Source organism: Oncorhynchus clarkii, chromosome 19, assembly GCF_045791955.1.
Source record: "Oncorhynchus clarkii lewisi isolate Uvic-CL-2024 chromosome 19, UVic_Ocla_1.0, whole genome shotgun sequence".
Lineage (NCBI taxonomy): Eukaryota > Metazoa > Chordata > Actinopteri > Salmoniformes > Salmonidae > Oncorhynchus > Oncorhynchus clarkii.
The window spans coordinates 4,984,801-5,000,241 of record NC_092165.1 but is presented as its reverse complement, the minus strand read 5'-3'; the positions used below and the strand labels follow the sequence as shown (position 1 = coordinate 5,000,241).

General features: G+C 42.0%; 1 protein-coding gene across 2 annotated transcripts in view; it reads left to right on the top strand.

Annotated features, from left to right (window-relative positions):
- Positions 1-15,441, top strand: part of LOC139374624 (interferon-induced very large GTPase 1-like) — a 75,076-nt gene that overhangs the window by 28,203 nt on the left and 31,432 nt on the right. For both annotated transcript variants that reach the window (XM_071115657.1, XM_071115655.1), the window contains exons 4-7: positions 2,790-3,059; positions 6,672-6,941; positions 10,531-10,800; positions 14,463-14,732. In XM_071115657.1, coding sequence (XP_070971758.1) covers positions 2,790-3,059; positions 6,672-6,941; positions 10,531-10,800; positions 14,463-14,732 — 1,080 coding nt within the window. The remainder of the gene's footprint in view (positions 1-2,789; positions 3,060-6,671; positions 6,942-10,530; positions 10,801-14,462; positions 14,733-15,441) is intronic.

Sequence of the window (15,441 nt, the reverse complement as noted above, 5' to 3'; positions counted from 1 at the left end):
CACCTGGATATGTTTATTTTTGAACCATTCCATTGTAGATTTTGCTTTATGTTTTGGATCATTGTCTTGTTGGAAGACAAATCTCCGTCGTAGTCTCAGGTCTTTTGCAGACTCCATCAGGTTTTCTTCCAGAATGGTCCTGTATTTGGCTCCATCCATCTTCCCATCAATTTTAAACATCTTCCCTGTCCCTGCTGAAGAAAAGCAGGCCCAACCCATGATGCTTCCACCACCATGTTTGACAGTGGGGATGGTGTGTTCAGCTGTGTTGCTTTTATGCAAAACATAACGTCTTGCATTGTTGCCAAAAAGTTCAATTTTGGTTTCATCTGACCAGAGCACCTTCTTCCACATGTTTGGTGTGTCTCCCAGGTGGCTTGTGGCAAACTTTAAACGACACTTTTTTTGGATATCTTTAAGAAATGGCTTTCTTCTTGCCACTCTTCCATAAAGGCCAGATTTGTGCAATATACTGTTGTCCTATGGACAGAGTCTCCCACCTCAGCTGTAGATCTCTGCAGTTCATCCAGAGTGATCATGGGCCTCTTGGCTGCATCTCTGATCAGTCTTCTCCTTGTATGAGCTGAAAGTTTAGAGGGACGGCCAGGTCTTGGTAGATTTGCAGTGGTCTGATACTCCTTCCATTTCAATATTGTCGCTTGCACAGTGCTCCTTGGGATGTTTAAAGCTTGGGAAATCTTTTTGTATCCAAATACGGCTTTAAACTTCTTCACAACAGTATCTCGGACCTGCCTGGTGTGTTCCTTGTTCTTCATGATGCTCTCTGCGCTTTTAACGGAACTCTGAGACTATCACAGTGCAGGTGCATTTATACGGAGACTTGATTACACACAGGTGGATTGTATTTATCATCATTAGTCATTTAGGTCAACATTGGATCATTCAGAGATCCTCACTGAACTTCTGGAGAGAGTTTGCTGCACTGAAAGTAAAGGGGCTGAATAATTTTGCACGCCCAATTTTTCAGTTTTTGATTTGTTAAAAAAGTTTGAAATATCCAATAAATGTCGTTCCACTTCATGATTGTGTCCCACTTGTTGTTGATTCTTCACAAAAAAATACAGTTTTATATCTTTATGTTTGAAGCCTGAAATGTGGCAAAAGGTCGCAAAGTTCAAGGGGGCCGAATACTTTCGCAAGGCACTGTACATATGAGATGAGTAATGTAGGATATGAAAACATTATTAAAGTGCCGTTATTTAAAGTGACTAGTGATACCTTTATTAAGTGAATTTATTAATGTGGCCGGAGATTTGAGTCTGTATGTTGACGCAGCCTCTCTATGTAATTGATTGCTGTTTAACAGTCTGTTGGCCTTGTGATAGAAGCTGTTTTTCAGTCTCTTGGTCCCAGCTTTGATGCACCTGTACTGACCTCACCTTCTGGATGATAGGGGGGTGAACAGGCAGTGGCTCTGGTGGTTGTTGTCCTTGATGATCTTTTTGGCCTTCCTGTGACATTAGGTGCGGTAGGTGTCCTGGAGGGCAGGTAGTTTGCCCCCGGTGATGCGTTGTGCAGACCTCACTACCCTCTGGAGAGCCTTGTGGTTGAGGGTGGTCCAGTTGCCTTTTTTGAAATATTTTTTTTTACCTTTATTTAACTAGGCAAGTCAGTTAAGAACAAATTCTTATTTTCAATGACGGCCTAGGAACAGTGGGTTAACTGGTCTAGGAACAGTGGGTTAACTGGTCTAGGAACAGTGGGTTAACTGGTCTAGGAACAGTGGGTTAACTGGTCTAGGAACAGTGGGTTAACTGGTCTAGGAACAGTGGGTTAACTGGTCTAGGAACAGTGGGTTAACTGGTCTAGGAACAGTGGGTTAACTGGTCTAGGAACAGTGGGTTAACTGGTCTAGGAACAGTGGGTTAACTGGTCTAGGAACAGTGGGTTAACTGGTCTAGGAACAGTGGGTTAACTGGTCTAGGAACAGTGGGTTAACTGGTCTAGGAACAGAGGGTTAACTGGTCTAGGAACAGTGGGTTAACTGGTCTAGGAACAGTGGGTTAACTGGTCTAGGAACAGTGGGTTAACTGGTCTAGGAACAGTGGGTTAACTGCCTGTTCAGGGGCAGAACAAAATATTTGTACCTTGTCAGCTCGGGGATTTGAACTTGCAACCTTAAGGTTACTAGTCCAACGCTCTAACCTTACCAGGCGGTGATACAGCCCGACAGAATGCTCTCGATTGTGCATCTGTAAAAGTTTGTGAGTGTTTTTAGTGACAAGCCAAATGTCTTCCGCCTCCTGAGGTTGAAGAGGCGCTGTTGTGCCTTCTTCACCATACTGTCTGTGTGGGTGGACTATTTCACTTTACTTTACTTCAGTATTATCTTTGATGTCAAAGTTTATTAAACCTTAACTAGTTATCAAAAGGTTTTTTGCTGACGCAGTCCACATTTTTTGTATTGACATTTGTCAACAACACTCATGGTTGCAACGATTTATGTCATTTTTAAGTGTTCTACTTGTAGCCCAATTTGTCCTAAAAAGAAAATGGTTAAAACATTATTTTTGAGGCTAAATATAAGGGCTGGACATGCAAACAAGTGAAAGTCAATTAAATGAAAAGCCACAATTTGCTGGGTTCTCTGGACTGATAGGGTTAAATTTATCCAAAGTACAGTGTTAAATACTTGTTATTGTGGAGTATTTATTATTACAATATATATTTTTTCCCCGTGGTGGCAACACTCGAGCAGTGGCATAGTGAAGTTGCTAAATGTATGTAGCGGGAACCTTTCATTTATTCATTAATATATTTTCCCTTAGTACTTCCTGCTCCAGACCAGCTGACTGTTGACTCAGTGGACACCACATCAGCTGCTGTTAGCTGGAGCCAGCCACCAGGATTGGATAAAACCCAACATCATTACCAGATCTCCTACCACTGTCCAGGGACAGAACCACACATCACTAGCACTTCTTCACACAGCGTCAATCTCTCTGAGCTGCAATGTGGTACTCAGTACTCTGTCACTGTCTGCACTATGCTGGAAAATGGAAAGCAAAGTCAACTGTCATCAACAACCCTCACCACAAGTAAGGGATTACTTTACTTCAGTATTATCTTTGATGTCAAAGTTTATTAAACATTAACTAGTTATCAAAATGACTCTAAATCATTTCAAATCAAATGTTATTGGTCACATACACATGGTTAGCAGATGTTGATGAGACTGTAGCAAAATGCTTGTGCTTGTTGTTCCGACAATGCAGTAATATCTAACAAGTAATCTAACACATTCACAAGAACTACCTTATTCACACAAATGTAAAGGGATGAATAAGAACATGTGCATATAAATATAGGGATGGGCGATGGCCGTGCGGCATAGCCAAGATGCAGTGGATGGTATAGAGCAGTATATACAGTGCCTTGCGAAAGTATTCGGCCCTCTTGAACTTTGCGACCTTTTGCCACATTTCAGGCTTCAAACATAAAGATATAAAACTGTATTTTTTTGTGAAGAATCAACAACAAGTGGGACACAATCATGAAGTGGAACGACATTTATTGGATATTTCAAACTTTTTTAACAAATCAAAAACTGAAAAATTGGGCGTGCAAAATTATTCAGCCCCCTTAAGTTAATACTTTGTAGCACCACCTTTTGCTGCGATTACAGCTGTAAGTCGCTTGGGGTATGTCTCTATCAGTTTTGCACATCGAGAGACTGACATTTTTTCCCATTCCTCCTTGCAAAACAGCTCGAGCTCAGTGAGGTTGGATGGAGAGCATTTGTGAACAGCAGTTTTCAGGTCTTTCCACAGATTCTTGATTGGATTCAGGTCTGGACTTTGACTTGGCCATTCTAACACCTGGATATGTTTATTTTTGAACCATTCCATTGTAGATTTTGCTTTATGTTTTGGATCATTGTCTTGTTGGAAGACAAATCTCCGTCGTAGTCTCAGGTCTTTTGCAGACTCCATCAGGTTTTCTTCCAGAATGGTCCTGTATTTGGCTCCATCCATCTTCCCATCAATTTTAACCATCTTCCCTGTCCCTGCTGAAGAAAAGCAGGCCCAACCCATGATGCTTCCACCACCATGTTTGACAGTGGGGATGGTGTGTTCAGCTGTGTTGCTTTTATGCAAAACATAACGTCTTGCATTGTTGCCAAAAAGTTCAATTTTGGTTTCATCTGACCAGAGCACCTTCTTCCACATGTTTGGTGTGTCTCCCAGGTGGCTTGTGGCAAACTTTAAACGACACTTTTTTTGGATATCTTTAAGAAATGGCTTTCTTCTTGCCACTCTTCCATAAAGGCCAGATTTGTGCAATATACTGTTGTCCTATGGACAGAGTCTCCCACCTCAGCTGTAGATCTCTGCAGTTCATCCAGAGTGATCATGGGCCTCTTGGCTGCATCTCTGATCAGTCTTCTCCTTGTATGAGCTGAAAGTTTAGAGGGACGGCCAGGTCTTGGTAGATTTGCAGTGGTCTGATACTCCTTCCATTTCAATATTGTCGCTTGCACAGTGCTCCTTGGGATGTTTAAAGCTTGGGAAATCTTTTTGTATCCAAATACGGCTTTAAACTTCTTCACAACAGTATCTCGGACCTGCCTGGTGTGTTCCTTGTTCTTCATGATGCTCTCTGCGCTTTTAACGGAACTCTGAGACTATCACAGTGCAGGTGCATTTATACGGAGACTTGATTACACACAGGTGGATTGTATTTATCATCATTAGTCATTTAGGTCAACATTGGATCATTCAGAGATCCTCACTGAACTTCTGGAGAGAGTTTGCTGCACTGAAAGTAAAGGGGCTGAATAATTTTGCACGCCCAATTTTTCAGTTTTTGATTTGTTAAAAAAGTTTGAAATATCCAATAAATGTCGTTCCACTTCATGATTGTGTCCCACTTGTTGTTGATTCTTCACAAAAAAATACAGTTTTATATCTTTATGTTTGAAGCCTGAAATGTGGCAAAAGGTCGCAAAGTTCAAGGGGGCCGAATACTTTCGCAAGGCACTGTACATATGAGATGAGTAATGTAGGATATGAAAACATTATTAAAGTGCCGTTATTTAAAGTGACTAGTGATACCTTTATTAAGTGAATTTATTAATGTGGCCGGAGATTTGAGTCTGTATGTTGACGCAGCCTCTCTATGTAATTGATTGCTGTTTAACAGTCTGTTGGCCTTGTGATAGAAGCTGTTTTTCAGTCTCTTGGTCCCAGCTTTGATGCACCTGTACTGACCTCACCTTCTGGATGATAGGGGGGTGAACAGGCAGTGGCTCTGGTGGTTGTTGTCCTTGATGATCTTTTTGGCCTTCCTGTGACATTAGGTGCGGTAGGTGTCCTGGAGGGCAGGTAGTTTGCCCCCGGTGATGCGTTGTGCAGACCTCACTACCCTCTGGAGAGCCTTGTGGTTGAGGGTGGTCCAGTTGCCTTTTTTGAAATATTTTTTTTTACCTTTATTTAACTAGGCAAGTCAGTTAAGAACAAATTCTTATTTTCAATGACGGCCTAGGAACAGTGGGTTAACTGGTCTAGGAACAGTGGGTTAACTGGTCTAGGAACAGTGGGTTAACTGGTCTAGGAACAGTGGGTTAACTGGTCTAGGAACAGTGGGTTAACTGGTCTAGGAACAGTGGGTTAACTGGTCTAGGAACAGTGGGTTAACTGGTCTAGGAACAGTGGGTTAACTGGTCTAGGAACAGTGGGTTAACTGGTCTAGGAACAGTGGGTTAACTGGTCTAGGAACAGTGGGTTAACTGGTCTAGGAACAGTGGGTTAACTGGTCTAGGAACAGTGGGTTAACTGGTCTAGGAACAGTGGGTTAACTGGTCTAGGAACAGTGGGTTAACTGGTCTAGGAACAGAGGGTTAACTGGTCTAGGAACAGTGGGTTAACTGGTCTAGGAACAGTGGGTTAACTGGTCTAGGAACAGTGGGTTAACTGGTCTAGGAACAGTGGGTTAACTGCCTGTTCAGGGGCAGAACAAAATATTTGTACCTTGTCAGCTCGGGGATTTGAACTTGCAACCTTAAGGTTACTAGTCCAACGCTCTAACCTTACCAGGCGGTGATACAGCCCGACAGAATGCTCTCGATTGTGCATCTGTAAAAGTTTGTGAGTGTTTTTAGTGACAAGCCAAATGTCTTCCGCCTCCTGAGGTTGAAGAGGCGCTGTTGTGCCTTCTTCACCATACTGTCTGTGTGGGTGGACTATTTCACTTTACTTTACTTCAGTATTATCTTTGATGTCAAAGTTTATTAAACCTTAACTAGTTATCAAAAGGTTTTTTGCTGACGCAGTCCACATTTTTTGTATTGACATTTGTCAACAACACTCATGGTTGCAACGATTTATGTCATTTTTAAGTGTTCTACTTGTAGCCCAATTTGTCCTAAAAAGAAAATGGTTAAAACATTATTTTTGAGGCTAAATATAAGGGCTGGACATGCAAACAAGTGAAAGTCAATTAAATGAAAAGCCACAATTTGCTGGGTTCTCTGGACTGATAGGGTTAAATTTATCCAAAGTACAGTGTTAAATACTTGTTATTGTGGAGTATTTATTATTACAATATATATTTTTTCCCCGTGGTGGCAACACTCGAGCAGTGGCATAGTGAAGTTGCTAAATGTATGTAGCGGGAACCTTTCATTTATTCATTAATATATTTTCCCTTAGTACTTCCTGCTCCAGACCAGCTGACTGTTGACTCAGTGGACACCACATCAGCTGCTGTTAGCTGGAGCCAGCCACCAGGATTGGATAAAACCCAACATCATTACCAGATCTCCTACCACTGTCCAGGGACAGAACCACACATCACTAGCACTTCTTCACACAGCGTCAATCTCTCTGAGCTGCAATGTGGTACTCAGTACTCTGTCACTGTCTGCACTATGCTGGAAAATGGAAAGCAAAGTCAACTGTCATCAACAACCCTCACCACAAGTAAGGGATTACTTTACTTCAGTATTATCTTTGATGTCAAAGTTTATTAAACATTAACTAGTTATCAAAATGACTCTAAATCATTTCAAATCAAATGTTATTGGTCACATACACATGGTTAGCAGATGTTGATGAGACTGTAGCAAAATGCTTGTGCTTGTTGTTCCGACAATGCAGTAATATCTAACAAGTAATCTAACACATTCACAAGAACTACCTTATTCACACAAATGTAAAGGGATGAATAAGAACATGTGCATATAAATATAGGGATGGGCGATGGCCGTGCGGCATAGCCAAGATGCAGTGGATGGTATAGAGCAGTATATACAGTGCCTTGCGAAAGTATTCGGCCCTCTTGAACTTTGCGACCTTTTGCCACATTTCAGGCTTCAAACATAAAGATATAAAACTGTATTTTTTTGTGAAGAATCAACAACAAGTGGGACACAATCATGAAGTGGAACGACATTTATTGGATATTTCAAACTTTTTTAACAAATCAAAAACTGAAAAATTGGGCGTGCAAAATTATTCAGCCCCCTTAAGTTAATACTTTGTAGCACCACCTTTTGCTGCGATTACAGCTGTAAGTCGCTTGGGGTATGTCTCTATCAGTTTTGCACATCGAGAGACTGACATTTTTTCCCATTCCTCCTTGCAAAACAGCTCGAGCTCAGTGAGGTTGGATGGAGAGCATTTGTGAACAGCAGTTTTCAGGTCTTTCCACAGATTCTTGATTGGATTCAGGTCTGGACTTTGACTTGGCCATTCTAACACCTGGATATGTTTATTTTTGAACCATTCCATTGTAGATTTTGCTTTATGTTTTGGATCATTGTCTTGTTGGAAGACAAATCTCCGTCGTAGTCTCAGGTCTTTTGCAGACTCCATCAGGTTTTCTTCCAGAATGGTCCTGTATTTGGCTCCATCCATCTTCCCATCAATTTTAACCATCTTCCCTGTCCCTGCTGAAGAAAAGCAGGCCCAACCCATGATGCTTCCACCACCATGTTTGACAGTGGGGATGGTGTGTTCAGCTGTGTTGCTTTTATGCAAAACATAACGTCTTGCATTGTTGCCAAAAAGTTCAATTTTGGTTTCATCTGACCAGAGCACCTTCTTCCACATGTTTGGTGTGTCTCCCAGGTGGCTTGTGGCAAACTTTAAACGACACTTTTTTTGGATATCTTTAAGAAATGGCTTTCTTCTTGCCACTCTTCCATAAAGGCCAGATTTGTGCAATATACTGTTGTCCTATGGACAGAGTCTCCCACCTCAGCTGTAGATCTCTGCAGTTCATCCAGAGTGATCATGGGCCTCTTGGCTGCATCTCTGATCAGTCTTCTCCTTGTATGAGCTGAAAGTTTAGAGGGACGGCCAGGTCTTGGTAGATTTGCAGTGGTCTGATACTCCTTCCATTTCAATATTGTCGCTTGCACAGTGCTCCTTGGGATGTTTAAAGCTTGGGAAATCTTTTTGTATCCAAATACGGCTTTAAACTTCTTCACAACAGTATCTCGGACCTGCCTGGTGTGTTCCTTGTTCTTCATGATGCTCTCTGCGCTTTTAACGGAACTCTGAGACTATCACAGTGCAGGTGCATTTATACGGAGACTTGATTACACACAGGTGGATTGTATTTATCATCATTAGTCATTTAGGTCAACATTGGATCATTCAGAGATCCTCACTGAACTTCTGGAGAGAGTTTGCTGCACTGAAAGTAAAGGGGCTGAATAATTTTGCACGCCCAATTTTTCAGTTTTTGATTTGTTAAAAAAGTTTGAAATATCCAATAAATGTCGTTCCACTTCATGATTGTGTCCCACTTGTTGTTGATTCTTCACAAAAAAATACAGTTTTATATCTTTATGTTTGAAGCCTGAAATGTGGCAAAAGGTCGCAAAGTTCAAGGGGGCCGAATACTTTCGCAAGGCACTGTACATATGAGATGAGTAATGTAGGATATGAAAACATTATTAAAGTGCCGTTATTTAAAGTGACTAGTGATACCTTTATTAAGTGAATTTATTAATGTGGCCGGAGATTTGAGTCTGTATGTTGACGCAGCCTCTCTATGTAATTGATTGCTGTTTAACAGTCTGTTGGCCTTGTGATAGAAGCTGTTTTTCAGTCTCTTGGTCCCAGCTTTGATGCACCTGTACTGACCTCACCTTCTGGATGATAGGGGGGTGAACAGGCAGTGGCTCTGGTGGTTGTTGTCCTTGATGATCTTTTTGGCCTTCCTGTGACATTAGGTGCGGTAGGTGTCCTGGAGGGCAGGTAGTTTGCCCCCGGTGATGCGTTGTGCAGACCTCACTACCCTCTGGAGAGCCTTGTGGTTGAGGGTGGTCCAGTTGCCTTTTTTGAAATATTTTTTTTTACCTTTATTTAACTAGGCAAGTCAGTTAAGAACAAATTCTTATTTTCAATGACGGCCTAGGAACAGTGGGTTAACTGGTCTAGGAACAGTGGGTTAACTGGTCTAGGAACAGTGGGTTAACTGGTCTAGGAACAGTGGGTTAACTGGTCTAGGAACAGTGGGTTAACTGGTCTAGGAACAGTGGGTTAACTGGTCTAGGAACAGTGGGTTAACTGGTCTAGGAACAGTGGGTTAACTGGTCTAGGAACAGTGGGTTAACTGGTCTAGGAACAGTGGGTTAACTGGTCTAGGAACAGTGGGTTAACTGGTCTAGAAACAGTGGGTTAACTGGTCTAGGAACAGTGGGTTAACTGGTCTAGGAACAGTGGGTTAACTGGTCTAGGAACAGAGGGTTAACTGGTCTAGGAACAGTGGGTTAACTGGTCTAGGAACAGTGGGTTAACTGGTCTAGGAACAGTGGGTTAACTGGTCTAGGAACAGTGGGTTAACTGCCTGTTCAGGGGCAGAACAAAATATTTGTACCTTGTCAGCTCGGGGATTTGAACTTGCAACCTTAAGGTTACTAGTCCAACGCTCTAACCTTACCAGGCGGTGATACAGCCCGACAGAATGCTCTCGATTGTGCATCTGTAAAAGTTTGTGAGTGTTTTTAGTGACAAGCCAAATGTCTTCCGCCTCCTGAGGTTGAAGAGGCGCTGTTGTGCCTTCTTCACCATACTGTCTGTGTGGGTGGACTATTTCACTTTACTTTACTTCAGTATTATCTTTGATGTCAAAGTTTATTAAACCTTAACTAGTTATCAAAAGGTTTTTTGCTGACGCAGTCCACATTTTTTGTATTGACATTTGTCAACAACACTCATGGTTGCAACGATTTATGTCATTTTTAAGTGTTCTACTTGTAGCCCAATTTGTCCTAAAAAGAAAATGGTTAAAACATAATTTTTGAGGCTAAATATAAGGGCTGGACATGCAAACAAGTGAAAGTCAATTAAATGAAAAGCCACAATTTGCTGGGTTCTCTGGACTGATAGGGTTAAATTTATCCAAAGTACAGTGTTAAATACTTGTTATTGTGGAGTATTTATTATTACAATATATATTTTTTCCCCGTGGTGGCAACACTCGAGCAGTGGCATAGTGAAGTTGCTAAATGTATGTAGCGGGAACCTTTCATTTATTCATTAATATATTTTCCCTTAGTACTTCCTGCTCCAGACCAGCTGACTGTTGACTCAGTGGACACCACATCAGCTGCTGTTAGCTGGAGCCAGCCACCAGGATTGGATAAAACCCAACATCATTACCAGATCTCCTACCACTGTCCAGGGACAGAACCACACATCACTAGCACTTCTTCACACAGCGTCAATCTCTCTGAGCTGCAATGTGGTACTCAGTACTCTGTCACTGTCTGCACTATGCTGGAAAATGGAAAGCAAAGTCAACTGTCATCAACAACCCTCACCACAAGTAAGGGATTACTTTACTTCAGTATTATCTTTGATGTCAAAGTTTATTAAACATTAACTAGTTATCAAAATGACTCTAAATCATTTCAAATCAAATGTTATTGGTCACATACACATGGTTAGCAGATGTTGATGAGACTGTAGCAAAATGCTTGTGCTTGTTGTTCCGACAATGCAGTAATATCTAACAAGTAATCTAACACATTCACAAGAACTACCTTATTCACACAAATGTAAAGGGATGAATAAGAACATGTGCATATAAATATAGGGATGGGTGAACAGGCAGTGGCTTGGGCGGTTGTTGTCCTTGATGATCTTTTTGGCCTTCCTGTGACATCGGGTGCGGTAGGTGTCCTGGAGGGCAGGTAGTTTGCCCCCGGTGATGCGTTGTGCAGACCCTCTGGAGAGCCTTATGGTTGAGGGCGGTCCAGTTGCCTTACCAGGCGGTGATACAGCTCGACAGGATGCTCTCGATTGTGCATCTGTAAAAGTTTGTGAGTGTTTTAGGTGACAAGCCAAATTTCTCCCGCCTCCTGAGGTTGAAGATGCGCTGTTGTGCCTTCTTCACCATGCGGTCTGTGTGGGTAGACTATTTCACTTTGTCTGTAATGTGTATGCCGAGGAACCTAAAACGCTCCACCTTCTCCACTACTGTCCCATCGATGGGGTGCTCCCTCTGCTGTTTCCTGAAGTCCACGATCATTTCCATTGTTTTGTTGACATTGAGTGAGAGGTTATTTTCCTGACACCACACTCCGAGGGCCCTCATGTCCTCCCTGTAGGCCATCTCATCGTTGTTAGTAATCAAGCCTACCACTGTTGTGTCGTCTGCAAACTTGATAATTGAGTTGGAAGCGTGCATGGCCACGCAGTCATGGTTGAACAGGGAGTACAGGAGAGGGCTGAGAATGCACCCATGTGGGGCCCCAGTGTTGAGGACTATTCATAGTAGATGTTTCAGTATGGGATGTAAAGGTACAGTATCTTCCCTGATGAGAGAAATATGATGGTAAAATCTCCAGTTCTCACAATGCAGTTTGATGCTGAAATGTATTTTCTTTTAAACAAATATATATATATAGTGGGGAGAACAAGTATTTGAAACACTGCCGATTTTGCAGGTTTTCCTACTTACAAAGCATGTAGAGGTCTGTTATGTTTATCATAGGTACACTTCAACTGTGAGAGACGGAATCTAAAACAAAAATCCAGAAAATCACATTGTATTATTTTTTAGTAATTAATTTGCATTTTATTGCATGACATAAGTATTTGATCACCTACCAACCAGTAAGAATTCCGGCTCTCACAGACCTGTTAGTTTTCCTTTAAGAAGCCCCCCTGTTCTCCACTCATTACCTGTATTAACTACACCTGTTTGAACTCAATACCTGTATAAATGACACCTGTCCACACACTCAATCAAACAGACTCCAACCTCTCCACAATGGCCAAGACCAGGAGCTGTGTAAGGACATCAGGGATAAAATTGTAGACCTGCACAAGGCTGGGATGCGCTACAGGACAATAGGCAAGCAGCTTGGCGAGAAGGCAACAACTGTTGGCGCAATTATTAGAAAATGGAAGAAGTTCAAGATGATGGTCAATCACACTCGGCCTGGGGCTCCATGCAAGATCTCACCTTGTGGGGCATCAATGATCACGAGGAAGATGAGGGATCAGCCCAGAACTACATGGCAGGACCTGGTCAATGACATGAAGAGAGCTGGGACCACAGTCTCAAAGAAAACCATTAGTAACACACTACGCCATCATGGATTAAAATCCTGCAGCGCAAGCAAGGTCCCCCTGCTCAAGCCAGCGCATGTCCAGGCCCGTCTGAAGTGTGCCAATGACCATCTGAATGATCCAGAGGAGGAATGGGAGAAGGTCATGTGGTCTGATGAGACAAAAATAGAGCTTTTTGGTCTAAACTCCACTCGCCGTGTTTGGAGGAAGAAGAAGGATGAGTACAACCCCAAGAACACCATCCCAACAGTGAAGCATGGAGGTGGAAACATCATTCTTTGGGGATGTTTTTCTGCAAAGGGGACAGGATGACTGCACCGTATTGAGGGTAGGATGGATGGGGCCATGTATCGCGAGATCTTGGCCAACAACCTCCTTCCCTCAGTAAGAGCATTAAAGATGGGTCGTGGCTGGGTTTTCCAGCATGGCAACGACCCGAAACACACAGCCAGGGCAACTAAGGAGTGGCTCCGTAAGAAGCATCTCAAGGTCCTGGAGTGGCCTAGCCAGTCTCCAGACCTGAACCCAATAGAACATCTTTGGTGAGAGCTGAAAGTCCGTATTACCCAGCGACAGCCCTGAAATCTGAAGGATCTGGAGAAGGTCTGTATGGAGGAGTGGGCCAAAATCCCTGCTGCAGTGTGTGCAAACCTGGTCAAGAACTACAGGAAACATATGATCTCTGTAATTGCAAACAAAGGTTTCGGTACCAAATATTAAGTTCTGCTTTTCTGATGTATCAAATACTTATGTCATGCAATAGAATGCAAATTAATTACTTAAAAGTCATACAATGTGATTTTCTGCATTTTTGTTTTAGATTCCGTCTCTCACAGTTGAAGTGTACCTATGATAAAAATGACAGACCTCTAGATGCTTTGCAAGTAGTAAAACCAGCAGTGTATCAAATACTTGTTCTCCCCACTGTATATATATATATCTGAGTTCAATGTTTCTTCTACTGTTGTGAGTCATTATGTCAAGGACTTGGTGTCCCTCTGCTTACTTTAACCCAAAAAGTCCCAACGTCACACTGGCCTGATGTAGTGCTTTTAAACCCTTTTAACCATTGTGTACAGACTTCTGGGTTGTACCATTGGATTTATCTATTTCTTCTGCATCCGTTGGTATCAACCAGTGTTTGTGAGACAAGGGTGGATCACGAAGGATCCTGGGGCCGGGTCTTTTTTCAGAAACATCTTTTGAGTCCGAATGGTTTGAGCTACAAACAATGACACACTATCTATGAAAAGCTGAGACTCACACGAACATTCACAAGTAACATGTTTTGATTTATGATGCTCACAAGCTAAACAAGAGTTGTTAGTTGGAGAGGAGGTCTTCATAGAAGATCATAGGAAATCCCAGGACATAGTGTCTATAATACTGTAATAAGCTCAGATAGTTGCTGTCACAAACTCCAAATTCGACACAGTTGTCACTGAAGAGTTGGATATAAATTTCCCATTGAGCAAACACTTTCTGTACACACAGCATAAATATAAATCCATTTATATCAGGGTTTTTGTTACAGCAGACCACATTTATTGTATTGACATGTGTCAACAACACTAATGGATGCAACGGTTTATGTCGGTGTTTTGTGTTCTAGCCCTGGTTGTCCTGAAAAGACAATGGTTAAACACAGGCTAAATATAACGGTTGGACATACAAACAAGTGAAAGTCAATTAAATTAAAATACATATTTTGCTGGGTTCTCTGGACTGATTGCGTTAAGGTTATCCAAAGTACAGTGTTAAACACTTGTTATTGTGGAGAGTATTTATAATTACAGCATTGTTTTTTTTGCCTTGGTGGCAACACTCGAGCAGTGGCATCGTGGAATTGCTAAATGCATATAGCGGAAACCTTTCGTATATTAATTTATTTGCTAATGTATTTTCCCTTAGTACTTCCTGCTCCAGACCAGCTGACTGTTGACTCAGTGGACACCACATCAGCTGATGTTAGCTGGAGCCAGCCACCAGGATTGGACCACACCCAACATCATTACCAGATCTCCTACCACTGTTCAGGGACAGAACCACACATCACTACCACGTCTTCACACGGCATCACTCTCTCTGAGCTGCAATGTGGTACTCAGTACTCTGTCACTGTCTGCACTGTGCTGGAAAATGGAAAGCAAAGTCAACTGTCATCAACAACCCTCACCACAAGTAAGGGATTACTTTACTTCAGTATTATCTTTGATGTCAAAGTTTATTAAACCTTAACTAGTTATCAAAAGGACTCTATAAACTAATCATAGTAGATGTTTCAGTATGGGATGTAAAGGTACAGTATCTTCCCTGATGCGAAATATATGATGGTAAATTCTCCAGTTCTCACAATGCAGTTTGGTGCTGAAATGAATTTTAAAATAATTATAATATCTGAGTTCATTGTTTCTTCCACTCCTGTGAGTCATTATGCCAAGGACTTGCTCTGCCTCTGCTTGCTTTAACCCAATGAGTCCCAACGTCACACCGGCCCTGATTTAGTACTATTAAACCCTTGTAACCACTGTGTACAGATTCTTGGTTGTACCATTGGATTTGTTTATTTCTTCTGCATTCGTCAATCTCTCCTGGCTGAAAGTGGAGGAGAGATTGACTTCATCACTACTTTTATTTATGAAATGTATTGACATGTTGAATGCACCATATTGTCTGTCTAAACGACTGGCACACAGCTCGGATACACATGCATACCCCACAAGACATGCCACAAGAGGTCTCTTCACAGTCCCCAAGTCCAGAACAGCACACAGTAGTACATAGAGTCATGACTACATGGAACTCTATTCCACATCAAGTAACTGATGATAGCAGTGAAATTAGATTTACAAATCAGATTTAAAAAACTCCTCATGGAACAGCGGGGACT